General features: G+C 38.7%; 2 protein-coding genes across 7 annotated transcripts in view; both read right to left on the bottom strand.

The window, feature by feature from the left end:
- Positions 1-27,898, bottom strand: part of LOC125243173 (multidrug and toxin extrusion protein 1-like) — a 50,722-nt gene that overhangs the window by 1,498 nt on the left and 21,326 nt on the right. For all 6 annotated transcript variants that reach the window (XM_048152590.1, XM_048152592.1, XM_048152591.1 and 3 more), the window contains 18 exons: positions 16,783-16,891; positions 16,493-16,568; positions 15,992-16,061; positions 15,715-15,847; positions 15,347-15,441; positions 8,805-8,906; positions 8,651-8,719; positions 8,427-8,575; positions 8,170-8,212; positions 8,025-8,069; positions 7,837-7,934; positions 7,300-7,397; positions 6,623-6,736; positions 6,468-6,535; positions 5,653-5,761; positions 5,416-5,491; positions 5,083-5,152; positions 4,588-4,720 (listed from right to left, as the gene is read on the bottom strand). In XM_048152590.1, coding sequence (XP_048008547.1) covers positions 4,588-4,720; positions 5,083-5,152; positions 5,416-5,491; positions 5,653-5,761; positions 6,468-6,535; positions 6,623-6,736; positions 7,300-7,397; positions 7,837-7,934; positions 8,025-8,069; positions 8,170-8,212; positions 8,427-8,575; positions 8,651-8,719; positions 8,805-8,906; positions 15,347-15,441; positions 15,715-15,847; positions 15,992-16,061; positions 16,493-16,568; positions 16,783-16,891 — 1,657 coding nt within the window. The remainder of the gene's footprint in view (positions 1-4,587; positions 4,721-5,082; positions 5,153-5,415; positions 5,492-5,652; positions 5,762-6,467; positions 6,536-6,622; positions 6,737-7,299; positions 7,398-7,836; positions 7,935-8,024; positions 8,070-8,169; positions 8,213-8,426; positions 8,576-8,650; positions 8,720-8,804; positions 8,907-15,346; positions 15,442-15,714; positions 15,848-15,991; positions 16,062-16,492; positions 16,569-16,782; positions 16,892-27,898) is intronic.
- Positions 21,694-24,959, bottom strand: LOC125243175. The gene is made up of 2 exons (XM_048152596.1): positions 22,626-24,959; positions 21,694-22,464 (listed from the first exon to the last, which is right to left on the bottom strand). The coding sequence occupies exons 1-2, from the start codon at positions 23,109-23,111 to the stop codon at positions 21,940-21,942; spliced, it is 1,011 nt and encodes a 336-aa protein (XP_048008553.1). The 5' UTR covers positions 23,112-24,959; the 3' UTR covers positions 21,694-21,939.

The raw sequence follows: 27,898 nt of genomic DNA, 5'->3' as shown, positions 1-27,898 counted from the left end.
GCGCGCGCACACGTCGACCAGAGCGAGAGAGCAATCCGCTTGTTAAGTCGTGACGTAAGGAACGCCGTTTCCGGGTCCAAGCCTCTACTCGTTCCACTTGAGAATGCCATCGACGGCCTTTTATGAGTGCTATTTATTCATTTTAAACATCAATCATTTTAAAAAGTTAAACGTTTTAAATACTTACAGTCTACACAACAGTCTCCGTGCTCACAGCGTCACAGATATTAATATTTTAACAATTTATAAAAGATGAATCATTGTCTGGCCATCTGGAATTTTGGTATGGAGATAAAGGTTATGATTATAATTTTTTTGTAGTATTACACCACATCGTGCATGTATATTAGCACCATTTGTTGTTTTCTTGTGGTATGAGATAGAGCGTTAGGACTAGTGATGAGAAGTTCGGATCATTTTACTGCCTCGGACTTTTGAGTCTCGTTCAACAAAATGAACAAATCTTTTTTCGAGTCATTTCGTTCATTTCGTTCATTTTAGCAAAATGTAATTAAAATGTTACGTGTTACTTCCCCAACACATCTACTACTTATGCAAACGTTGATCCCACTACAAACAATACAAAACTACAATGCTATAAGATTCAGAAATTATTAATTCATTACCTGGGTCTTCAGTTTATGACAAGCTGATTAAGCTCACCTCACCTCTTGTCTGACAAGTCTTCGGGTTTAAGTCATTCCTTAATGACGTGACAGGCAGTCCCATGCTAAACCAATGCAGTCTGAGCCGGTAAGGAATTGATTAGTTCATTTCATGAGTCTTTCGGGTTTTTGAGTTGTTCCTTAAACACGTGACAGACCCATACACTAAGCCAATGCATTCTGAGCCGGAAAGAAAATCGATTAGTTCTCTTCATGAGTCTTTCGGGTTTTGAGTCGTTCCTTAAACACGTGACAGACCCATACACTAAGCCAATGCATTCTGAGCCGGAAAGAGAATTGATTAGTTCTCTTCATGAGTCTTTCGGGTTTTGAGTCGTTCCTTAATCACGTAACAGACCCATACGCTATTTCTGACATTTCTGTCACTGTTTTTGTTACTGTTTCTTGAGGATCTGTGGTGTGTTATTATTAATAAATAAAGCCCTGTTATAAATAAAATATTGATTAATTTATCTTTTTGACTGTCTATCTGTAAATAAACACTAGGCTATATAATAATATAATAATCCAAGCCTACAATACAAAGTATTTATAGCCTAGTTTGTTCATTTTTACTCCAATTTTGAGTTTGCTGTTATAATAATTGCTTTTCCTAGGCAGACTTGACATATTGGTCTAATATAAGAAGATTGCTCAAAAAGGACATAATGACATAAATTAAAAGCAAATAACATTTTGAATTTGAATTATTAATGTTAGTTTAAAACATCAAGGTTATGATAACTTCAGCTTTAACAGTTGTAACACAAACTCAAACAAAACTGGAGAGTTAACGTTATTTACTAATAAATATAATGTGCTTGGGTCACACAGCATAGTGTATGGGTATGTCACGTGATTAAGGAACGACTCAAAAACCCGAAAGACTCATAAAAAGAACTAATCAATTCTCTTTCCGGCTCAGAATGCATTGGCTTAGTGTATGGGTCTGTCACGTGATTAAGGAACGACTCAAAAACCCGAAAGACTCATAAAAAGAACTAATCAATTCTCTTTCCGGCTCAGAATGCATTGGCTTAGTGTATGGGTCTGTCACGTGATTAAGGAACGACTCAAAAACCCGAAAGACTCATAAAAAGAACTAATCAATTCTCTTTCCGGCTCAGAATGCATTGGTAGCGTATGGGTCTGTCACGTGATTAAGGAACGACTCAAAACCCGAAAGACTCATGAAATGAACTAATCAATTGAATCATCAGGTGAACTACTTCTAGCAGTACAGAACCTGTAGAATATTGCACATGCGCGACTGAACGAATCACCCCCCGAGACGACTCGTTCTTCCCGAGTCACATTAAAGATTCGTTCAAAATGAACGAATCGTTCAAGAACGACACATCACTAGTTAGGACCCGGAAGTGCTACCGCGTGACGTCAGACTTAATTACCGACTGTAAGTATTTAAAATGTTTAACTTTTTAAAATAATTGATGTTTAAAATGAATAAATAGCGCTCATAAAAGGCCGTCGATGGCATTCTCAAGTGAAACGAGTCGAGGCTTGGACCCGGAAACGGCGTTCCTTACGTCACGACTTAACAAGCGGATAGAGGGTATGCATCGACGTCACTTTCCCGCCGAAAGCGCGCTCCCTCAGCTGGACTGAGTGGCAAAAGAAGCTGCTGCGTGACTGGATTTAATAGAGGAAACTGCGAAAACGCGAGTAAAACTGACGAATTACACTAAAGGTTGGAATTGAATGTGTTCCTTACAACTTGTCAAATAAACCTAATCCATGGATATTGCATGCAGCCAGGAATCGTGTTTCCTGACATTTATATGTGCCTGATTTCGACGGCGGGGAGACACAAAAAGCAAATCTGCCTGTGAATATTTTATATAACTACAATATAGGTAGGTTTAAATCCGCGTATCAATGTTATATCATCATATTGTCCAGCCTTAAAACATATATAGTTTTACTATAGTTTTTGTCAGTGTTGTTTATTTAAAAACACCCAATTATGCAGAATATAAGATGGTAAATATTTAATTGATGAGTTGTCAACATAATATATAACAATACAATATATACAGTATGATTTTACCTCAAAATCCAACAATTTGACACAAAATGATTACTGCAAATCCATGTTTATCTGCTGGAGTCAAGTTGTTTCTGTGAATTACAGTAATCCATTTGCTTCTTTTTTCTGTATCTTTCGGCGGTCTTAAAAATATATACCTCAGGGTTTGTGTCAAAGCTATTTGTACAGTCAATCACAAAGCTCTTTCCCGTTTTGGATGTGTTTTTGAGTGTTTTCGCGACATTCACGCTGAAAACCAATGCTGCCGCTCAGTCTTTTGCCACTCAGTGGACGTGACCGCAGTCGTAACGGTCGACGGTGACGTCACGTGCATACCCTCTATTCGGTTGTTAAGTCTGACATCACGCTGCAGCGCTTCCGGGTCCAAACGCTCTATCTCATACCACAAGAAAAACAACAAACGGTGCTAATATACACACACAGTGTGGTGAAATACTACAAAAACATTAAATTATAACCTTTATCTCCATGCCAAAATTCCAGATGGCCAGACAGTGATTCATCTTTTATACATCGTTCAAATATTAATATCTGTGACGCTGTGAGCATGGAGGAGACTATTGTGTAGACTTGTGTAAACTGTAAGTATTAACTTTTTAAATGTTTAATGTTTAATATGAATAAATAGCACTCATAAATGGCCGTCGATGGCATTTGCAAGTGAAACGAATTGAGGCTAGGACCCGGAAACGGCGTTCTTTACTTCATGACTTAACAAGCGGATAGCACACCTATCAATGTGCGTTCGGGTTTACGGAAGTTGTCGGCAGCGCTGCACAGGTCACATGACTGCACGAAATCAACAATGTCACCAAAGAAGTGTGTTTTTGGTTGTGAGGGAAATATAACCTTGCTTCCCAAAGAACCCAGCGTTAAGTGGAGCTGAGAGTTTTGTTCTCACGCAATGCATTGATGCGCTCTCGACATTTGTTATTAAAATAACCATAGAATCTGATAGTTACAATCACTTTGTAATTGGTTAAAATGAATGGAGAATATCTTGTGTTTTTCCGTGGCTGCTCGATCCCTCAGGATCGGCGCTTATGGTTTCATAAACAAGGCCCAGTTCCACACTGGATTTACAGATCGTTTGAAACTGAAAGATGGAGCGGTCACAGCGGTAATGATCCCGGTCATGAGTCGGAACCGCAGGTGGTGAGTAAAACTGCTTCAAATGTCTGTTTTGTTGGCAATAGGCGCCTATGTGCATATAATGTAAACAACACAAACGTAGTGAATTAATAAATTCATTATTCATCATTCATACGCTATATTCATTATAGTGATTCAAAAGTTATTCATGGATAATGCGATGGTGTTTTGTGTGTTTAAATACAGTTGTTTAGCTGACCATTGATCGCTTGTAGACGATCTCTACACAAAAGCTGCATGTACACGTGATAGCTCGTCACTCTATCTCCGCTCACAACGACACGTCTCCAGGCACTCGGCTGTTTTCAGAAATACTCGGTACAGCGTATATATCTTTTATAAATATGATTAAACTAAAGACTTTTTGGAGATATGAAGGATGCACTACTACTCTATAGGTTCTCAAGATTAACATGAGATTAGCAGAAACTGTATGTAATACACCCCCCTTTAAGCATTTTAAAGACCACTTAGACTTTTCGAATCATGTCATTTTTTTTGTGTGTGTGTTCACAGAGTAAGTGCCACAAAAGTTTTCTTTAAAAAACCTTTTAAAAAAATCTTTAAAAATCCTTTTTTTTTTTTTTTTGTCAAAAGTGGCTGAGGAGCATCAGAGGGTGAATAAAATGTTTTGGTTATTTCAGCAAAGCTGCTGGGAATGTTTTCATTTCACCACATGTGTTTGCATTGCAAGTCACTTACCGATTATGCCCATGCTGAGAGCAAACATCAGTGACACTCCAATTGGGAATCCCACAAAATAATATCCCACAATATTACAAAGAGCACCAAACAGCTGCTTTCCAGCACCTCTGACAATGCCACCTGTAATGCCCTACAAACAGAAAAACAATTTTTAGTTTGACTATTATCTAGAGGACATTATTAGACATTCTCAATATTTGAAATGATCTGAAATGAAAAAGACTTGAAAGCACCTCACAGACATCAAAATATCACCACATTCTTATCATTTTCAGTTTATTTTAACTGTTCAAGACTACTTTGCTAAAAAGGAATACAAAATATTTTTGTTTTGCTTTTCCCTAAAAATATTATTTAAAAAAACCTTCACAAAAAGTCATTATATTTAAGCTCAAGTCATTACTTACAGGAAAATGATCAATGCTGATCTTTTTTATTTTCTAGCGCAGATTTTAGTTAAAAATCAAAACTCAAAGACATTAAATATCTTACCGCAGTGGCGTCAAATAGATGAAAGAAGCCATACATGATCATGACCTCTGATACTCTGAGCACTATTTCTCTGTGTGTGAGAGAGTTCAGTACACAGATCAGATGTTAATGGTTTTAAACTTTCAACAGCCATATTTACATGCACCCAAATGCAATTGTAATGCGATAAATATTTATTCAGCTCTTTTATTTTTATTCTTTACTAGAGCTGCTATACTGCATGTTGCAGTTTCTCACATTCATATTAATACAAGTGAATCTTTGTAAATACCAAATACCCAATCTAAAATGTTATATTGCTTTTTAGAAAAGTAGATCTCTGTGGGTACTTACTCTTCTGTGGTAAATATGTATCCAATAACATCTTTGGTACTTCCAATAACGGTTGCAACCACACATGAAACAAGTACTAGAAAAACACACCAGGGAAACCAAATGACTCTAAACTTTACAATAATAACAAAACATAGTCATTAGTGGTATTTTTATAATTAATAATGTTTGCAAATATTCTTAGAAACTATTAGGGATCTTAGTTATTTCAAATATGTTGATGAATAGACCACATACATCCACAGACTAAAGACACTTTGGCAGACAGCTTGGCTTGTTCTGTGTTTCCAGCTCCAAGAGCATTTCCCACTCTCACACTGGCTGCCACTGCAAATCCCAGTGGAAACTGAATGACAAAGAGAAAACAATGACTTATGTTAATTGGTCTACTTTAACGAAAGGATTTAAATATAATTTATCACAGATGTTCAGAAGCAGAACTTGTTGCTGCTCGAGCGGTTTTAGTTTTGATATGGTTCTTCTACTTCCACATTTTAAAAGCAATGATTTTTTTTTTTTTGCACTTACTATAAAAACATTGCATGAATTTTGGTTATTTCTGGGGCTAGATTTAATAATCTCAATTATAGGATGGATTAACCTACATGTCAATTAACATTAGAGTATTAGTTGAGTATTAGTAGATGCAAGTTGCATCATGCAACGTTACTTATAGTCAACAGTATGTCTAAAGGTGACCATCAAAATAAAGTGTTACTGAAAATGTATTTGGAAATAAAAGGCTGATGTATTTAGTTAAAATGTGTGATTTGGTTTTCACCACCCATGCAGAGGATAACAAAATACTATTTGCTAATGGAAAATGATACTGCAAGTACTGAACGTAGAATAACAGAAATGCAGCACATCTTGGTTCCACAGTTCTGTCAACAGGTTCCAATTTCAGTTTATTTTTCATATAAATGTAATGCTAATGTCTTGACCCATTGACCAGCAAACAGCTGGTGCTGTTGGATCTGAGAAGATCCTGAAACCAAGTGTAGAGTTTCGTTTTTGTTACAAGTTAGACCGAATAACCTTTGTAAACCTACCATATATGCAATAGTGGCCAGCTCATACACAACAGACTGGGCTCCCAGCTCAGCCTCACTGATGAGCCCTACAATGACAAAATACATGAAGATCACAAATATATTCATGCCACAAAGCAAATTTAATTACATAAAAACACAAATTGTTTGCAAACCTGCCAGGAATCCACCAATCTCATATGTCCACCACTCCACACAAAGCATGAGCATGCTGGGAAAAGCCAAGCGAATGAAGGCACCCCATTCCTGCAGACAGTCACGAGACCAACCTAATGTGAGACAGAGATGGAGATCAGCAAAAAATTATATGACAGTTTCAACATTTAGTATATGTATGAAGACATGTGATATAATGAACCATGACTCATCAGCAGCATTTCAGTGAACTCTCCTCCACACTATCTAAAGGAGTCACATAATAAACTACTTTCTGGTCAAATATTAAAAAAGAAAACAGCATGCTTTGCACCAGGACATAAAGCTGTTACATAATGCTCCTGTGAGTGAAGTAATCTTTTAAATAATTATACAATGCTAAAACAATATATAAAATCAAATAAAGAAAAGTTGTGTAATTCGTGGAATAAAAAGGATTTATTAAATTATAGTAACATTTAAATATTCAAGATACATCCATATCCAGATTTAAATTAGTATGCAATAATCCTCTCAATGATCACAAAATTAGCTTTTAGTGAACATACATTTAGCAGACAGCTTTAAGTTTTTAATGTAATTTTGTTATTGTGTTGTAAAAATGTCCTTGTGTCTCAGATCATATGTAAACCCTCTTGAAAACCAAAGGTTCTGGTAATGGCACAGATATACACACCATCCCAAGTGGCTTTATGCAGGCCCTTCCAGCGGATGTAGACATAGAGAAACACAGCCAAGGAATACTGGGAAATGGTGTTTGCAGCAGCTGATCCACTGTTAATAAGAAAGAATCGACTCCATGAAGTAATTTTGACCTTGCAATTATTTTTTAGCCTTGGGTTCTTTAAAAAAAAATGACAACACACTAAAGGTGTGTCCCAATTTGCATACTTATGCACTTTACGCCATTTAGTGCAAGTAGTGTGTTCAGACTGATCCGGATGATGCACTTAATTAACTAAAAAAAAAAAAAAAAAAAAAAAAAAAGTTAATTAATTTAAAAAAAAATCAAGTTTAGTATGTTGGATATTTCATGCACTCAATTGTTGCAGCTTTCCTTAAGTTTCAGCTATCAGACTCCAAAGCTGGATGACAAAATAGTATAATAAACTTCATACACTAGATTGTACAGTGTGCATAGTATAAGTGCAAAGTCTATAGTATGTCATTTGGGACACAACATAAGATCAACAGAATTCAGACAGCTTCTTACGGCACACCAAGATCAAGCAGATGAAGGAAGATGTAGTTTATTAAAGCATTGAGGATGTTCCCTGCTGCTCCTGTGATGACCTGAGGCCAAATAATACCCTAAACAAACAAAAACAGACCCTTGTATATGCTATATATGAACAACAAGCTCAGGTAAAATAATAATGGAGACACATTGCTTGGGTTTACCTGATTTTGAAGATACCTTCCCTGTAGCGTATACATAAAGGCAGCCTGAAAATATATATTTTTAAAAAGTTATTACCTATAGTGGAATAGTTCTTTTTACTGTATAGTATAGTTACAGTGAATACATATTTTATATGTCACTCACAGGCAGAGCAGGCATGAATATTTTTACATAGAGTTGTGACAGACTGTTGAGAGAGAGAGAGAGAGAGAGAGAGAGAGAAAATCACACACAGTTAACTCCACAGACACTGACTTTAGGTCCATGTGACTGTCACATGTCCAAATGATATGACATCATGTTATTTCACAATTCTTACATCATTTACTTCAATCACACTATGTTGAAAACAGATTTTATCAGCAGATTTAGGTATTTAATGTGTGTTGAATGTGTCAGACCTGGCCACATTGGGACTCTGCCGGACAGCCAGCAGGATTGGCTCTGTGTTGATGAGCAGCGCCCAGCAGGGGAAACAGGCCAACAGGAGGATGAGAATCCCTCTCTGCAGTATCACACCCACCCGCTTCAGATTATTACTCCCAAATGTCTGCAGGACACAATTCAATTCAAATGACACCTGAGCACAAATAACACTCGCATTACTGAACATTCACTATCAAACCTGAGAGATGAGTGTATCGCATGCAGACGCCAATCCAGAGCCGATGGAGATGCCGGACACATTAATAACCTGTGAGCAAAAAGGATGTATTTACAGGCAAGGCAATGGGTGTTTTAACGAATGGCACAATAATTAAGTTATTTTGTGAACTCACAGCAATAGCCAGAGCCACACCGGCCAGTTCAGTTTTCCCCAAGTGTCCACAGAACACAGTGCTGATGAAGCTGATCAGAAAGATCATCAGCTGAGATATAAACTGCAAAAAAATGGGAAACATTTTAGCATCTGATAATAGCCACAAGACATTTCCACTTTTTTCAATGTTAGAGCTACAATATTGTATTTGATTTGTCATGTTTAATATGCTAATATGTTTAATATGTTTAATATTAATATGCTTGAGACAAAACAGACTAAAGAACTGAGAGGTTGAAAATTCTTTTAGACTATTTTGCTAAACATATGAAGAGGCATTAACTACGTTTTGGTGCAAACTCCAGATTTTTTTTTTTCCCCTATAAAATGGGTCAATTATAGGTCAACACTGTCAGAAACAATAAAATATCTTCAGTCTGTCAGAAAATAACACTTCTTTTAAAGATGTATATTCATGTGTTCATGTTGTCTACAAAATCAAAGGTGTCTCTTTTTCTATTGTCAATCAACAGTGAAATAAAATCATCACTATAAGCAAAGTTCAAATTCACCTTCAAAAATCAATTCAAACTTACCACTGGTCCAGCCAGTTTTAGCAGCTCTACAATTTCTTTTTTATAATTCACTGGTAACAAACTCCGAAGTTTCTTTCGACAGCCTCCACAAACAACATGTGAACTCGATGTTGAGTGAGCATCATCACTTTTCTCCGGTTTTGAGTCTCCGTTCATCTGACTCACTGTGGTAATACTGTCCATTTTTGTTATTTCTAAAGTCTTTAATTTCTACAACGCAGCTTATATGAAGTTAAAGTACAGGACTACATCTGAATGAAAGACATTCCGCTAAAGGTCCACTGCAGGGAGACGTCTGAGTGGATCTCAAAGGGAGACACTTGGAAAAGTGTTGGGTAGTAAGTTTAGCCCTGCCTGCTGCTGTACTCCACGAGGTTATTACATAAACAGAAGTCACTGTGTGCTGGGGTCAGGTTTCATTAAAGGAGCCCCAGCATTCATGCATAAATGTCAATAGAGACAATATAGGCTGTGGAACTTCACTCGTTTCTATTAAATGTGCTGTAAAACATTTTCACAAGGTCTCTGTAGTTAAAGAGTCATGAGAGATTCAGCTTAATATGCTGCTCATTTCATGTGCTTACACAAGTCATTTTTTTTAACAGCAATGTCCATGTTGAGAGCAAACACTAGCTTCCACCGGACCACCTTCCATATTCAATTAACGAAGAAAGTGTAAAACTCTCACAGTTCAAACAGATTAGGCTACATGTCCTATGCCTTCCCTATTCAACTTATGGAAAAGGCTTAACTGACTCGCGAATCCAGCCGCTTCGCTTCTGAAACGCTTCTGGTGTGAGTTGACACTGTGTAGAGGACGGAACAAAACCTCACCAGAGCCGTAACACGCGTGCAGTGTAAACAAGGGGTACTGTAAGTTGAATACAGAAGGCGGTTTGATGCAAGTAGATATTTTACTTCATAACTTTTTTTTTTTTTTTTTTACACAAAAGAATAATTTCTCTTCAGAAGGACTTTATTAGGTGGCACTGCCCTGAAACTTTTGTAACGATATGCCAATGCATTCGTAAAATATAGCATTTTACAACAAAATTCAAAAAAGGCAATGCCCAAAATGGCTGATATGGAAAAATTTAGTATTGTTTGACTCAGCATGCTGCACCGAATCTAAAGAGATTAGTTTTGTGATTTGATTTTTGGCCAAACCATTCAGAAGTTAAGCAAAAATAGCTGTTTTTTTTTCTTTTTTTCTCCCAAACACTAGGAAACTGTGCAGAAAGCCTCAGGTCATGGCTGTCATAACACACACAGAGTTTGTTCAGAATATGCTAAAGCATTGAGCCTCACATTCATTTTGGCAAGCACTTTGTCAAATATTTGAGAACTGCTTTATTCAAGAACTTTTTTCAGAAAATTGAAAATGATGGAAAGATTTTTATGACGGAAAATGGGGTCATAGGGACACTGAATTGTTGTGAACCAAGGAATCAGAGAAAAAATTATAATTTTGTTTCTAGCCCGTACGGTTCAAAAGTTATAAAGTTAATTATCATAAATGTGAGTGTAAATTTGGACAGTTGGTGGCACTAGAGGTATTGAGTTAGAGACTCCAAATTTGCTAAGGTGACAATTTAGACTGTCCTCAATCAGTGTGCCAAATTTAATAACTTTTCTGCTAGTGGTTCTATGAGCTGAAGAAGAAGAAGAAGAACAAGAACAAGAAGAAGAACAAGAACAAGAAGAAGAAGAACAAGAACAAGAAGAACAAGAAGAAGAAGAAGAAGAACAACAACAACAAGAACAAGAACAACAAGAACAAGAACAAGAACAACAACAACAACAACAACAACAACAACAACAAGAAGATGAAGAACAACAAATTGGCTGAATGAAAAACAACAGAAAAATGTTCCAATGTTTTCAATCCAGTTTACTTGCTAACATCTTCACCCACTGTCCAGTTGGTGCTGTTTGTGTTTGTAAAGATATGAAACCAGTGCAGGTGTTCAGTTTCGGTAAAAACATTGGTGGTTTTACCATAAATCATGCTGGCTAGTTGATACAATACGGAATAAACAAAATACAACAAAACCAGTCACAAATGTATTTAAGACATGAAAATAATTCAAAAACAGCCAGGAATCCAACAAACTCATACAATCAACACCCAACACAAAGCATGAGCATACTGGGAATTTTTGGTTTGACTGTATATATTCCATTATTTTTTTCTAGTGATAAAGTGTTTACAAGCTTCTTAATTCATAAAAATGTAATTAAAAACAAAATGAATTAAAACTAAATCCATAAAATGATCTCATGATGGGACCCCCTAAAAGGTTCTATATATTTAGTGCCTGACCGAGCCCTTTAAGGTTCTATATAGAATCTTTTCTTATAAGAGTGTATGTAGGTATATCAAATAACCTGTTCTCTCATGACTCATCAGAAACACTTTCACACAATTGAATCATCTTTGAGTCACACAGTGAACTACTGTCTGGTCAAATATTTAAAGACCAGAGATCATACTGTGTATGGGGACATAAAATGGTTACATATTGTTCTTGAGCTAGTGTCTGGGACTTCGCTGACAAGATAATACTTAGTAAAATATGTAAACAATTAAGTCAAGAAGTAAATAAATGAAAAAAATATTATGGAAGAAAGTCTGATTCATTATGTAATTTTTTGTTTCAACAGTTTAACAGTGAAAGTTGTAATAAGATGCAAGAGAGGCAGGGAAAAGTGCACGTGAGGGGAATGTGATGCATCTTCATTTGATGGTTATACTGGGAAATTGTGTTTGCTGCAGAAGATCATCTGAGAGATTGAACCAATAAGAGTTGAAATGTGTGAGAGTTCAATGATTATTTTGGCATACTGTTCTACTATTAAACTTATTAGGTTGTCCTGAGAAAGCAAACATAATGTGTTACTATTTAAACTTATGTTGGCTTGAGAAAGATTCCATTTAAACTTTTGTTAGCTTGACAAAGCAAAGTATTATCTTGTAAGCAAAAAGTCCTAGACACTAGCCCAAGAATACGTAACCGTTTTTCATCCCCATACACAATACAATCTCTAGTTTTTAAATATTTGACCAGACAGTAATTCTACTATTTAATTCTACTTTTTACTATTTAAGCTTTTTCTTGAGACTAAATTTAAACAGTATCTTCTCATTGAGCTAGATAGTTAGATATACAGATTTGTTCATTTGTCTATTAGTAAGGTGATCTGAAAAAGTACAACATTGTTGCAGTTGTTGTGCACCAGCAATATCTGAGATAAGATCCTCAAGCTATAACTGTCACGGTTAAGTGGCTGAAGAGAAGCACACAATGAAACCTGGTCAGGGGCTGGAGCCATCACTGGACTCGGGACGGGGAAGGGAGTCACCTCTGGACTCAGGACGAGGAAGGAGTCACCTCGGGATGAGGAAGGGAGATAGTATCATGGGCATGGTGGTGACCGTCTTGGCTGAGAGCTCAGATTTGGTGGCTATTGTGGCTGAGGGTTCAGGTGTGGCGGCCATTTCAGCTGAGGGTTCAGACGCGGCAGCCATCTTCACTGAGGGCACAGGTATGGCGGCCATATTGGCTGAGGGCTCAGATTCAGCAGCCATAGCAGGATGAGACTCTAGAATGGCAACCATCTTGGGACAAGGCTCTGGAATGGCATGCCATCTTGGGACGAGGTTCTGGAGTGGCGGCCATCTTAGGACGAGGCTCTGGAATGGCGGTCATGATGGAACTATGCTCAGGAATGGGCAAGGGTGACTGTGGATGAGTGGTGGTGGTGTCTCCATCAACCTCACCAACTGTGAGGGAAGAACCACCCAACCACAGCACATATTCAATATATTGAATCAGGGAACAGGTGGTATTTGTTGCTGAAACTTCCCAGTAAAGGTGATCGTCTAGACCACACCAAAAAACATTTTTTCGTCTTTAGAGTATCATCATCCCAGGTTACCTGATTAGAAAGTTTAAGGAACTCTTCAACATAGTTCTCGATTGGGCAGCCGTCTTGGAAGCAGGTGATCAGTAGATCAGCAGAGTTAACTGGGGTGAGGAGAATGCCCATCTTATTTTTTTTGTTGTTGGTCCTGTATTCTGTCATGGTTAAGTGGCTAAAGAGAAGCACACGACAAAGAAGTCCAATTCCAATAATATTTACTCCAAAAAGCATTACAGGAACATATAGGCAAACAATAACACACTTTAACCTTAAAAAAACATCAATACAGGACAAAGACCAGACTCAAACTGAAGGCTTATACACACAGGCAACTAATTAGCAAACAAGATGATTAACAAGGTTATAGACAAGGCACAGGTGATAGGAATTAACTGGTGAAACACATGAGAAAAACTGGGTCAAACTGAAATCACAGAAGACAAATCCAAAACAAAAGGCAAAACACACAAATTCCTGACAACAACAGCTTTTGAATGTTAACACTGGTGCTTTCAATAATAATAATAAAAAAAAAAATAGAAAAATAAATAAGTGTCTTGAATAAAACAAAAATGTCAAACGCGACAATAGATGCAGTGGAACGCGTCACTAATTATGTCTGCAACTTTTAAAAGCACAGAAGGAGATGAGACAATACAATCATCCACATCAAATTCTATTATATTTGCATAGATGGCCTGGGCAGTGGCAACGTTTTTTAAATTTTCAGATCAGACAAAGCTCTGCATTTACTGTACTCATCTGAGAGAAGTCAAGTGACCAGCTCATTTAGCACAATTCCTCCAGCTAGTATAAGTAGCATGAAAAAAATCACAAGTCCTCGACGAACAACCAACTGTCTGGTGGTCAAAATCTCTCCAACTGTGACCTTTGTGCCAGCGTCTGTTATTCTTCCTTCTTCTTTACCGAGTCCTTCCAGATCTGTGTTTGCATCTGTCTGGCATTCTTCAGTGTGCTGGGACTCTTCTTGCACTTCTGTACAATAATCAATCAACATAAGAGAAAATCCATGATGAAAAAATCATGTTTTTTTCCCCCCATCATTAAGGTCATCATATACCTTCTGTGCAGCCCTTATTTTCCATAGCATAAGATTCATCTTTGGTCTCAGGGGCTTGTACACCAGCTCTGATCAAGGCCTGAAAATAAGAAGATAAAGACTAGAGAAATCATCTGTCCAAATAAACTAGCAGTCAGTATGTGGTGTGGCCAGCAGCTGCTTTAAGTACTGTGCAGCACATCCTCATGGACTCCAGCAGATTTGCCAGTTCTTGCTGTGAGATGTTACTCTGCTCTTACAACAGAGCATATGCAAGTTCTCAAACATGTCTGGCCGGACACATTTACACATAGTTTGGTACTTCAAGGATGATCAGCTGTCCTTCCTGTCTGCCTGTAGCACTATCTTAGGCTTCTTACATTACGGACATTACAGTTTATTGCAGTGTTCACATCTGTAGTCCTCACGCCTCTCTGCAGCATGACTATGGCATGTTCACACAGGTGAGCAGGGACTCTGGACATCTTTCTCCTGGTATTTTTAGAGTCAGTAGGTCTCTTTGGCGTCCTAAGTTATAGGAACTGTGACCTTAATTGAACCAAAATGTGAAAGCTGTCTGCCAAACTCGGGTGCACACCCACGAATTGTACCCAAGTCTGCTAAAAAAGGGTGGTCTGGGGTACAGTTCATTTGAACTCCAGTACAGTTTGCTGCTGATGTGAATGCAAGTGCTGTTACTGAAGCTTTGGAAACAAAACCAATGGTTCAAAAACAAAGATATAAAACTAGGACTAGGCAATTGAATCAAGTGTGAAAGTGTCTTAAGGACTGTTCTACAGGTGCATAATAACAATAATTTAAAAATATTATTCAAACCCTTTCCAATAAATATCTGTAAAGCTTATTTGTATTTTACAAAAGTATCTTTAAAATACAGCATCTTGAAAAAGGGATGTTTCTTTTTTTTTTTAGTTATACAGTATGTGTGCTTGTGTGTGTGGATGAGGAGAAATAACCTACCTCTTGAGTCACTTTTTTCCAGTCCAGTTTGTAAATGAGGATAATGAAGAACAAAGACTGTAGGAAGACACACCCAAAAAATCCAGTCCACAAACCTAACAACAGAGAGAAGAGACGTGAAGAGATTAAAGGATGTGTTTAGTGTGGTATTTGAGTTTATTGGCTCAGTTGTACTTGTACAGTGCAATAGTGTACAGCGATGAGCAGTTGCTTCATTGCAAACAGCATCAGAACATACAGAAATCTTTCATGACATCTACTACTGTAAGGAAAGAAGCTTCATTCACAATTTTAAAAAAATATGTATTTTGTGTTCTATAAGAAAGAAAATCATCGGGGCAGCATACAGTCTTCCCATGTAAACATACCAATTATGCCCATGTTGAGAGCAAACATCAGAGACACTCCAATTGGGAATCCCACAAAATAATATCCCACAATGTTACAAAGAGCACCAAGCATCTGCTTTCCAGTACCTCTGACAATGCCACCTGTAATTGCCTATCAAAACACATTTGGGTGATTATCAAAGGGAAAATATCAAAATGGATTCACAATACAAATAGCAGGCCAGCTGAAATTAATAACTGTAAGTGTTCCAATTTATGTATCTTTAAACAAAAGGTTTCAAATTAATAAACTTACGGAAGTGGCATCGAATAGATGAATAAAGCCATACAGGATCATGACCTGTGAAACTCTGAGGACAATTTCCCTTCAAGATAGAGATTTAACGAGACCAGTTATAATGCTATTCTCCATAAGTACATTAGTTAACAAACTTATAATGAACTGCACTTCAACATTTACTAATACATTATTAAAATCAAGAGTTGTATTATTTGTATTATTAACATTAGTAAAGGCACTGTAAACTAACATGAACAAACAATGAACTGCTGTATTGTTACTAACTAACTTTAATAAAAATTATTGAATACAGTAACAAATGTATTGCTCATGGTTAGTTCATGTTAGTTAATACACTAATGTTAACAAGTGGACCTTATTGTGGACCATAGTGTTACCACAAAAACTGTACACAACATAATTTCAACAGTCACATGTGTTAAATGTTGATGCTCTTTACAATAACCATACGGACTACCACACAGTGTTCAACAGTAAGTCTCTCTGGTAACTTACTCATCTCTGCTAAAGATGTATCCAATAATGTTGTTAGTACCTCCAATTATCGTTGCAATCACACAGGAAACAAGTACTACAGCAGCAGAGAAAAGAAACAGGTTTTGAAAGAAAATGACTGCAATCTTCATACGAGTAACAGTAATTATGGTGACTATCATTTTGTTTAATTTCAACAATAATTGATGTAACGTCCTGATATCTTATATCAACAGGTTTTCAAAAAATTAGACATGTTCAGCATCAGCTAAAACCAATTTGAAAATCAAGCTGTTGATATGACAACATACGTCCACAGATTAAAGACACTTTGGCAGACAGCTTGGCTTGTTCTGTGTTTCCAGCTCCAAGAGCATTTCCCACTCTCACACTGGCTGCCACTGCAAATCCCATTGGAAACTGAATGACAAAGAAAACAATGACTTGTGTTTAAACACTAACCAATGGATTCCAACAATGAATTGGGGTACTTTTTGACAGTCATCTAAATTTTAAAAAAAAATCTCTCAATTTACCTAGATTAATCCTAATATACCACCATTCAAACATTTAAGAGTCAGTAAGATTTTTAAAACTTTTTTGAAAGATTTAAAAAAATTTTGAAAGAAGTCTCTTATTCTCACCAAAGCTGCATTTATTTGAAATACAGAAAGATACAGTATACAAATATATACTGTATATTATATACACACACTCCCCGGCAAAAAAAAAAAAAAAAAAAAAAAAAAAAGTTGCTGTTTTGGATTTTCCAGGATGACAATGTCAAGATTTTTGGTAGGGAGCATGAATAATCATTTTCACACATGAATTAGCACTGACCTTAACCTAAAGGTCAGTAAGTTTTTGGGATGTGCTGGAGGAGACTTTACAGAGTGCTCACCACTTGCATTGTCAATACAAGATCTTGACCAAACAAATGATGCACCTCTTGATGGAAATAAATGTTGTGATGTTATTTTAATCAAGAGGTGCATCAATTAAAAAGAACCGATGCCAAACATATAACATACCAGATACATCACAGATCAAGGAGGACACAGACCGTGTGACGACAGATAAGACAGAGCAGGTCATGTTTGACATAAAACAAAGTTTCAGCTTTTAAATTATGTCAATTTAACTATGGAATTCAAACAATAAATGTGGTTTTGGTGCTCTTTAATGTGGCATGACAGATTGCTGTAACACCTCAGGTCAAGCGGCATGTGAACCTATTATCTCTTCCTCTTTTCTGCTATTACAGCACAAAATAAACATGAATGAACATCAAAAAGTATGCTGAAAGATACAGTACTTCTTCTGACTGAATTTAATCCATCTCTAATGTAATCACTTAAGCCCCGGGTATACTTCGGCACACCCCGTACGCGTGCAGCCCAAATTTCGAGGCCGCACGCAACAGCACATGTGCAAGCAGGACAGAAAAGTCCACTAGGTGGCAATACGCACAGTACTGAGCACAGTGTGCAGTCGTCGAAGAAAAGACTGTAAAGAGCGATTCAAAACCAAGATGAGTAAACTCAGAAGCATGCCTTCTCCATCGTTTTTGATTCCTGTTCTCTTGGTGTATCTTCTGAACTATGTTGCACTGGTGGATGCACTATTTTTCTCCTCCGATCCTGCCCAGCAAATGTCCCACTGATGACACAATGTCTGGTAAAGAGTATAGAAAAAATTGTACTGCACGTGTGGAACTCGGTCATCCGCATGTATCCGTGGTTTAGTATACTTTGAAAGATGCGCGGACTTGACTGCGCGTGAGACGCATCCGGGCGCGGAAAGTGAAGTATACCCGGGGCTTTAGAGATTCAACTGCAGAAAGACGTCAATAAAACAACTTGCAAACAATATGCCACAAAATGTTGTTTTTACCTAAGAAAAGCCATTCAATAAACTCAATAGTTAGTTAAAAAAAGAACTTTAGTGAGGAACATTTTTCAAAAAATATGCACAATATTGCTGTAATGATACAGAAGCAGGAACTGCCAGACTATAGACTAAAATCTTGAACGTTGACTAAAACCCTGATCTCCTGGACACAGAGCTGGTGTTCTTCCTGAGTGAGCTAACTCAAGGTTGAAGATTTTAAGGCCCAAGTGCAGAGGAATAACAAAATCTCAAGGAGACGAGAGGTATCATTATCCAAGTAGCTTTACTTATAGAAGATCCAAAAAAAAAGAACAAAGTACAAACAAAACCAGAAGCAAAGCTTCCAATAGTCACAAAAAGGAAATACAAAACAAGCATAATGGCTCACTGCAACAGGATACACAGGTAGGCAGGCTCAAGACTGAACAAAAAACAATGGATAAAGGCAAACTTAAATAGGGCCCTACACAGGTGAGTGTCATCAACAATGATTGCTAAGCACAACTGAGAGTTCTTGCCAATGGTTGCCCCCTGGCAACTGGGAGGAAGATTGCAGGCAACAGACATCCGGCACCCCCTTGTGGCTGGGAGCAATACTGCTGGTCATGGCAGGAGTGTGACCCCAAGTGGTTGGAGGAAGTATTGCTGGCTAAGGGCTTACAGGAGGCCCCTCTTGATGAATGGCTCCTGATGTTCCTTTTAGTGGTGTTCGACTGTTGTCGGTGGAAGTCCCTGATGAGCTCTGGGTCCAGTATGTCTCTAACTGGTACTCACGAGTGTTCTTCTGGACCATAGCCTTGCCAGTCAACCAAATATTGGACCCCTCCCCATACTCTGCACATGTTCAAAAGTGTAAGGACTGAGGATGAACCAGACAAATGAATCATTCAGATGATTCTTTCAAAACATAATTCCAGAAACCCAAACGCAGAGAATCTAATTTTTGGCTCCAGTCCGTCTACAGAAAAACCCTGCTAGGTACTTTTATGACACCCATGCTCCCTGAATGAAGGAGAGGTGACAAACTTAAGCTATTTGTGACAAACCAAATGGTCACCAAAAGATAAAAAGTCTTTGATGTCCAGATCAAAAGAGACAGAGAAACAATGCAGGCCTGTTTTGTTTCTCTGAGTGACCTAACTTTACAGAAAAAAAAACAACTAAGACTGTTCTACAACTAAAACTGCATCAAACTGCTCCAAACAATTTCAAATGGACTTATCAAACATCTTTTAACTGCATAAATTTTATATCATGTCTACACATGCAATATGTGACCAGTTATGTTTTAGAACACCCACAACTCATGTAACTGTGTAACTATTGAATGGTTGAATGAAAGTATTTCGTGTCTGATATGTTTTTAAATCTCTTCCTCTAAATCATGGCTTGAATGAAATCTGTGTAAAAAGTATCATATTCCATTTAATAGAAATTGTCTAAACGGTATTCTCTGCCAAAGCCGGCAATTCCAGAGACCGGGGATAACACGTATTTTATGATTGGGGCGGAGAAAAGCCACCTTTTGAAACAAGACGATATCTGATAGGCCAGAACTCCTCTCAGAAGTGGGACAAACACCTACGTTTAAATAGTCATTTCTCAAGACAAAGAACTAGTAAGCAAGAGAAAGAAAAGTAACACAATGGAGTAACAAGAAGAAGAAACAAAGACAAGACCAAGCTGACAAAGGACAGACAAGCAGCTCATTCAAGCCATCCAACGTTCACTCACTTTTCTTTTACTTAATTTTCTTTTCCGTCAAGAGTCATGACAAAGAGACTTCCTTTCTTTTTGTCAGCAAGCTCAAACATGATTGGTTTTTACCTGACCACAATCCTGACCTGAAAAGACCCTGCAACAAATCATCGACTCAGAAAAACCCCACTTCCCAAGGCCTAGGACGCTGACGAGGAGTTTCCCATTTAAGCCTACAAGCAAGTACCTCCAGATTCTAACACTGAACTGGTGCATTAAATGAATGATTCATGGTTCCTTCAGGTCAGGTCTTTTGAAGTGCATATTTTGCTAGGAATCCTCATCATAGCACTCTCTCTCTTAAAACTCCTTCTCTCTCATTTCCTTTATTCCTGCAACGCGTATGAATGTTTGTGTGCGTGTGTGTATTTGTGTTAGATTAGTTTGTGTTAGAATAAATAAAGTCTCTTGTAGATTTTAAAGGTGCCCTAGATTCAAAAATTGAATTTTCCTCAGGATAGTTAAATAACAAGAGTTCAGTACATGGAAAAGACATACAGTGAGTCTCAAACTCCATTGTTTCCTCCTTCTTATATAAATCTCATTTGTTTAAAAGACCACCGAAGAACAGGCGAATCTCAACATAACACCGACTGTTACATAACAGTCAGGGTGTACGCCCCCAATATTTGCATATGCCAGCCCATGTTCCCAACATTATGAAAGGCATTAGACAAGGGCAGAACGTCTGGATGTGCACAGCTGAATCAACAGACTAGGTGAGCAAGCAAGGACAATAGCGAAAAATGGCAGATGGAGCAATAATAACTGACATGATTCATGATAACATGATATTTTTAGTGATATTTGTAAATTGTCTTTCTAAATGTTTCGTTAACATGTTGCTAATGAACTGTTAAATGTGGTTAAAGTTACCATCGTTTCTTACTGTATTCACGGAGACAAGAGCCGTCACTATTTTCATTTTTAAATACTTGTCTGTATAATACATAAACACAACTTCACTCTTTATAAATCTCTCCAACAGTGTAGCATTAGCCGTTAGCCACGGAGCATAGCCTCAAACTCATTCAGAATCAATGTAAACATCAAAATAAACACTGTACTTATGCGATTAGACATGCTGCATGACGAACACTTTGTAAAGATCCATTTTGAGGGTTATATTAGCTGTTTGAACTTTTTTTATGTTTAAGGCAAGCACGAGCTCCGTGGGCATGGAGCACGAGATTTAAAGGGCCACACACCCTGAATCGGCTCATTTCTAATTATGCCCCAAAATAGGCAGTTAAAAAAATGAATTAAAAAAAATCTATGGGGTATTTTGAGCTGAAACTTCACAGACACATTCAGGGGACACCTTAGACTTATATTACATCTTTTAAAACAAAGTTCTAGGGCACCTTTAAAAGAAAGTGTCTTGTATTATGTGCTTGTAAAATTTAACGTCTTAAACTGTCGATTTTGTTACCGAGCTATTAATTAGTGTTTTCAGCTTATTACAATCCAAGCAGATGAACACTGGACGATTCAGTTGCTCAGTCGTAAACTAAATGACTCTTTATAATTCCCTATAAATTAATTATTTCATTTGAGCTCATTTTGGCCCTTACAAAAGTCTCTGCACGAAGTAAGCTGGTTGCCCCTCCACCATCCGAGGAACTGGAGGTGGTCTGACTGCAGGAGACAATGGAGAGTAGATGACAGGTTTAAGGCATGAAACATGGAATGTGGGGTGTATGCACATAGACCTGGGCAATAGGAGTTGGTAAGAGACTGGGTGTATTTTCTTGAGAATCTTGAAAGGTCCAATGTATCTAGGACCTAGTTTCTATGACTCAAGGTGCAATGGGAGATTCCTAGTCAAAAGCCACACTCTCTGCCCTGGACAGAGTGATGGACCTGTCCGCTGACGTCGACTGACCTGTTTCTGTTGTTCCCAGGATGGCTTTAACAGAGCTTCCTGAGCTCTCTGCCAGACCCTCCAGCACCTCCGGACTAACTGGGCTGCAGCTAGACCTGTGCTTGAAGGTCCTGTTCAGAAAACAGAGAAGGGGGGAGGGGGGACCCAAACTGGCATTCAAATGGAGACATACCCAATGATGAGGGCTGGAGAGTGTTATGGGCAAATTCTGGGAGCTCCATGTACTCGGGTTGTTCGAGACCAGATACCTGAGGGTCTTCTCAATCTCCTGGTTCACTCTCTCTGTCTGGCCACTGGATTGGGGATGGAACTCTGAGGACAAGCTGATGGTGGAACCGATTAGACGTCCAAAAGCCTTCCAGAATCTTGAGGTAAACAAGGAACCCCTCTCAGACACTATCCTGAGGAAACCCATGAATTCTAAAGACATGTTGCATGAGAAGTTCTGCCATCTGACCTGCTGTAGGAATTTTAGAGGCGGGAATGAGATGACACACCATAGAAAATCCTCAACTACAACAAGTATCACTGTGTTAACTTGAGAGTTAAGTAGGCCACTAAAAAAATCCATGGATATGTGGGACCAGAGTCGTCTCAAGATAGGGAGGGGATGTAGTTTACCTTGAGGGAGGGCTCTAGGTTCCTTATTCTGGGCGCATGTGGAACATACAGCAACCATTCTCCGGACATCAGTCCCATGTTGGGCCACCAGAACTTAGACTGGATCCACCTCAGGGTTCTTAGGACCCCTGGATGTCCAGATGATGGTGCGGCATGACCCCACTCCAGTACTTCGGACCTGATGGTGTTAGGCACAAAGAGGCGACCATTACCTGGGTCAGGTTGGTGAATTTGGGCCTTCCTTACTGCTGTCTCCAAGTCCCACTGGATGCCTGCCAGCACTCTGTACCTTGGTATGATGGGCTCTGACCTGTCTTCATCTTCCTGGGACCCGAACTGCCTTGACAGAACATCAGGCTTAATATTCTTGGAACCAGGTCTGTAAGAGAGGACAAAGTCAAAACGGTTAAAAGGGCCCACCAAGCTTGTCGACGATTTGACCTTTTGGCTCCCTGGATGTAAGTGAGGTTCTTGTGATTCATCCATATCACAAATGGGTGTTTAGCACCCTCCAGCCAGTGGCTCCATTCCTCCAATGCCAGCTTAACAGTCAGCAACTCCTGATTCCCTATATCATAGTTCTTCTCTGCTACTGTCAGTCGATGTGAAAAGAAGGCACAAGGATGGAGTTTATTGTCCCTAGTCATTCTCTGGGACAAAACTGCTCCCACACCCATGTCCAATGCATCCAACTCATTAATAAACAATAACTCAGTATCTGGAAGGGTCAATATGGGAGTTGAAGTAAATAGCTCTGGTTAGCCTTCTCTGTCCACTGGAAGGGTGTGCCAGACCTCCTGGAGGGAGCTGTGAGAGGTTCCGCAATGGAACTGAAGCCTCAATTAAATCTCGTATAAAAGTTGGCGAAACCCAGAAAGCATTGAACTTGTTTCAATGAATCAGGGTGGGGCCACTCCAGGACTGCACAAACCTTGCTGGGATCCATCTGTACACTGCCACATGACAGGATGAAACCCAAGAAAGAGACTGTAGTGCTGTGGAACTCTTCTCTAGTTTGACGAAGAGGTTGTTCAAGAGCAGACGAGAGAGAACCTGCTGGACATGTTGAACGTGCTTTTCATAACTCTGGGAAAATATTAAGATATCATTGAGATATACAAACAGACATTGGTTGAGCATCCCTCTCAGAACATCATTGATAAGGGCTTGGAAGACGGCCAGGGCATTAGCTAGCCCGAAGGGCATCACCTGATACTCCTAATGCCCTGTAGGGGTGTTGAAAGCTGTCTTCCATTCATCCCCCTCCCGGATCCCCGGATCTCATCAGCTGGTATGTGTTCCGGCGGTTCCGTTTCTTTGCTCTCAAAGAGCAGCCCCAGCCAAGCACAAGAGGAGAAGTGGCCCAAACCAAGTTTAATGGTGTTTTCAGACCTATAGATTGTTTGCTTTGTTACGAAACAGGGGATTAATTTGTTACAATGTTATATTTTCATCTTGGTTCGGTTCATTTTCACAAGGCAACATTTCAAAGTGTACCAAGATGTGTTTATGCAAGTCACATGTGCGTAAAACTGTCCGCTTATTGGTCAGAGTTTCCTCTGCATCATCCATCAAGATGGATTGACAAGTTTGCTCCATGAGCTTATTGTGGCTTAATTTATATAGGCCTATATGAAAATTTATATATAGGGTATAATTTATTCTTGAACTGCATCGAAAAGAGCAAGTACGCAACATTTTAAGATGAAGAGGTGCTTTTAGGTTTTCACCTGCAATAACTAATGTGCTCACTTACAGAATCAGACACTGCTGATTTTATATAACACATTTCCCAATGTGACTTATGATACCACTTGGTTTGTTGGTCTGCTGGGTCGGATTGCTTTCTCACCTCAACCGAACCGACCCCAGAATTTGTTTTTAATAAGGCTGAGACTACCTCATTCAGGCAATCTCGGTGCGATTGTTTTGGTGTGGATCAGAGCGAGATTGCCGTGTTCATATATGTGACCTGTCACGGAAACCAGGGACACAAGTCGGCAGCACAACTATTGAGCAAACTGAGAAAGAAGCGTTTTTTTTCAAAATTGGTGATTTTCGTTTTTTTGCAGAATCTGCTAGTTGAGATCTGTTAGTTTTTCTGGGATTCTATCTCACAGTAGGGGCGTGTCATTGTCTGTTTGTATTTCCATACTGGAATCGGATACGCCGGCTTTTGTTTCTTTTGTTATTGCCGCTGCCCTCCAAGGGAAGGCAGCGGCAGCGCCGGCCAGAGCGCTGCATACTTATTTATGCAGCGCTCTGGCCGGCTCTAGCTGATATCAAAATTTAATGAAGATGGACGCCGCAAAGAATATCGCAGACGAGCTGAACCGTGGCCGTTACACCGAAAATGTTTTGAAGTACAACATACGGCTGGATTCTTTAGCTGCGGAAAAAAGAGTGGCAGGACATGCGAATTATTGGACATTTAGAGGCAAACAGACGCATAGCAGTGCAAACTTCGGAGATGGTTACATCCACAAAGAAGACCCCGACAAAGAGAAAGTGTGCCCGAACAACTTATTTCATTGGAGGCAACGACATCTTTTCTGTTTCTTATGGGGTGAGTTTCCATAAACATCAAAGTTTGTCATTTTGTGTTCATTCTAAGAACACGTAGGCTACACGTTATCACGTAGGCTAAGTTATGTGTCTTTTGCTATTAGCTAGCTCAGGAGTTTCGTTTTAATTGTAATCGTTAGCATCGTATCACTTGCCAAAAACCCCCATTACTATAATGGGCTTTTAGATGGTAATGTTAGCATCTGCTATTAATTTGAATAACGCTTCAACTGCTTGAATTGACTGGTGTGAATGACTTAGCTCATGTAAACCTTACTATTCTTGAATTGAATGTGACGCTAATAATTTTAGCCAGTTACTACTTAATATTCTTAACAAGGATTTACTAATGTAATAGTAAATGTATCAGATTAAATTCCTACGTAAGTAAAAGTATAAAGTATCTGTAGCCGTAAAATGTGCGTTGTAAGTCAAAGGTAAAAGTATTTATTAAAGAGTTTAATGTACAGGATTTTTTTAATCCTTTGACTCAAACCAGGTCTAACCACTAACTGAGGTCTAAACCAGGACTATACGGTTATCACAGAATCCTGTTAAAAAAGTCCTAATGTCAAAAAAGATAAATTACTGACATTTACAATGCACATTATCCTTTATTATTAATAGTATGCGGTCCGATTTTTCCCGTTGCGTCTGTCGTTGCTATGCAACCATGCAGCTTTACAGGGGGTATGGCTTATCTAAATGAGATGTAAATGAGCCCTTTTGTCACTCCCAGCAGGTGAGAACAGGCGAGAACTGCAAAATTAGAGGTCATTTTCTGCCCTTTGAGCATTTTTGAGTGCCTACCTTCAAATGGCCACAACTTCTCCAAATATTATCAGATTTCCATGTGTTACACATCGTTGGAAAGCTTGGAGACTACACTTTCAGAATCTGTGACTCAAAATGCCCCAGAACCGACTTGTGTCCCTACTTTCCGTGACTGGTCACATATGCCTAAACGAAATGTACTAAAGGAGAAAACGCACCAGGTTCCGAAACAAATGCTCAAAACAAGCCAGGTGTGAAAACATCCCAAGTGGGTCCACTTCCTCATTGAGCCCTTGGGAGATCAGTCTTCCAACACCGCCACCTCTGGTGTTTTAGGGAGCAGCGGTTTAGCCTAGTCCCTGCCTGCAAACATTGCGGAACTGGGATGGTCGCTTCCTCAGAGAGGGTTGGTTGTTCCCTGCTGGCAGGCCGTTTCAGAGTATTGGGCATATTACTCAGCCTACACCAGAGGTTAGTCTCGAGAATCCTTTCAGATCATTTCAGATTACTCTAAGGACTTACAGGTTCAAGATGCCAATGCTTAAATTTGTGTCCCAATTCAAGCCTGAAGACTGGTTTGTTGTTATAGATTTGAAGGACACTTACTTCCACATATCCATCCTTCCTCAAGACATGAAGTTCCTCAGGTTTGCTTTTAGTGGCGAAGCTTACCAACATCAGGTTTGTCCGTTTGGCCTAGCTTTGTTATCTCGCATTTTCACAAAGTGCATGGATGCAGCTCTGGCTCCGTTGTGATACCAGGGCATTGATGTACTCAATAACATCAACAACTGGTTGATTCTAGCCCAGTCCAAGGAGATGGTGGTTTGGCATTGAGATATCGTCCTTGCTCACATCAGGAGCTTGGAGTTGAGACTAAACTCTAAGAAGAGTGTGGTTTCTCTGCTTCAGAAGACCACTCTTCTAGGATTGATATGGGACTCGATGCAGGCACGTCTGTGTCCTGCTCGTATTGAGTAAATACTTTCAGCTGTAGGCAAGATCATGCTAGGCTAAGCCATAAATGAAAGCTCTGCCAGGAAGACTCAATGTTACGTCACGAATTAGTTTAGAGCAAACCAATCATTATCTTGCACTTGAAGTATATAAGATTGCTGACACATGTTTGAGTCCGCAGATGCTGACGCAAACCTTGACTTCCGGCGCGGGATATAGCTCGTTTAAAAATCCAGTCTGACTTTATCGTTATCTATTAAATTACTGATGTAGTTTTATCTAAAACTTAAGCTCCAATGAACCGCCATATTCCTCTCATGATGTATCCACATACTATACGTGATTATCTAAATAATCACAGAAAATGTTAGTTCGATGTACTACTTTTATAAAAAAAAAAATTTTTTCTAAAAATCATTTATGTGTTATTTATGACAGCCTATCAACATTAAACATTCATCGAGCTGTCGTGGCAATGAGAGAGAAATCCCATTCAATTCAGAAGTATGCAGGTCCTCGCTTCACGGATTGTATTTGCTTTCCTATTTAATTCAGTTATCTTCAAAGACACAGCTGCAATCTTCACCATTCTCACGGTATCAGTACAAATCAGCATTTATTTTCATCGTTTTTGCACTCTGATGTCGATTTGATGTTGATTAAGTGTGAAATTAAGTGTTCAACGTGAGCGCTCGTCGTGCTCGTTTGCATTGTAACTTCTAGTATGTTAATGATCCACATGACTCAGGTAGCCTACCATTCATTTAAGAAGTATAAAACAAAGAATGGTGTGATCGGCTCTATCGTTGCAAGGCTCGGGGAAAACCCCAATCATAGTTTAAACCTTAAAGCAACACACACACACACACACACACACACACACACACAGATCATCGCAGGAAACGAATAATTTAAAAGTTAAATAACACTGCATAGTCTTCACATAAAATGTATATCCTAATATGTGTCAAGGTACA

This window comes from Megalobrama amblycephala, linkage group LG13, assembly GCF_018812025.1.
Source record: "Megalobrama amblycephala isolate DHTTF-2021 linkage group LG13, ASM1881202v1, whole genome shotgun sequence".
Classification (NCBI taxonomy): domain Eukaryota; kingdom Metazoa; phylum Chordata; class Actinopteri; order Cypriniformes; family Xenocyprididae; genus Megalobrama; species Megalobrama amblycephala.
This window is presented reverse-complemented; position numbering and strand designations above follow the sequence as displayed.

What these genes read in the sequence shown, in the direction of transcription:
- LOC125243175 (XM_048152596.1), bottom strand. Translation starts at nt 23,111, where the DNA reads ATGGATGAATCACAAGAACCTCACTTACATCCAGGGAGCCAAAAGGTC. An exon ending in ACCTAGAGCCCTCCCTCAAG is followed by an intron (nt 22,465 to 22,625) that starts GTAAACTACATC and finishes AAATTCCTACAG; the next exon opens with CAGGTCAGATGGCAGAACTT.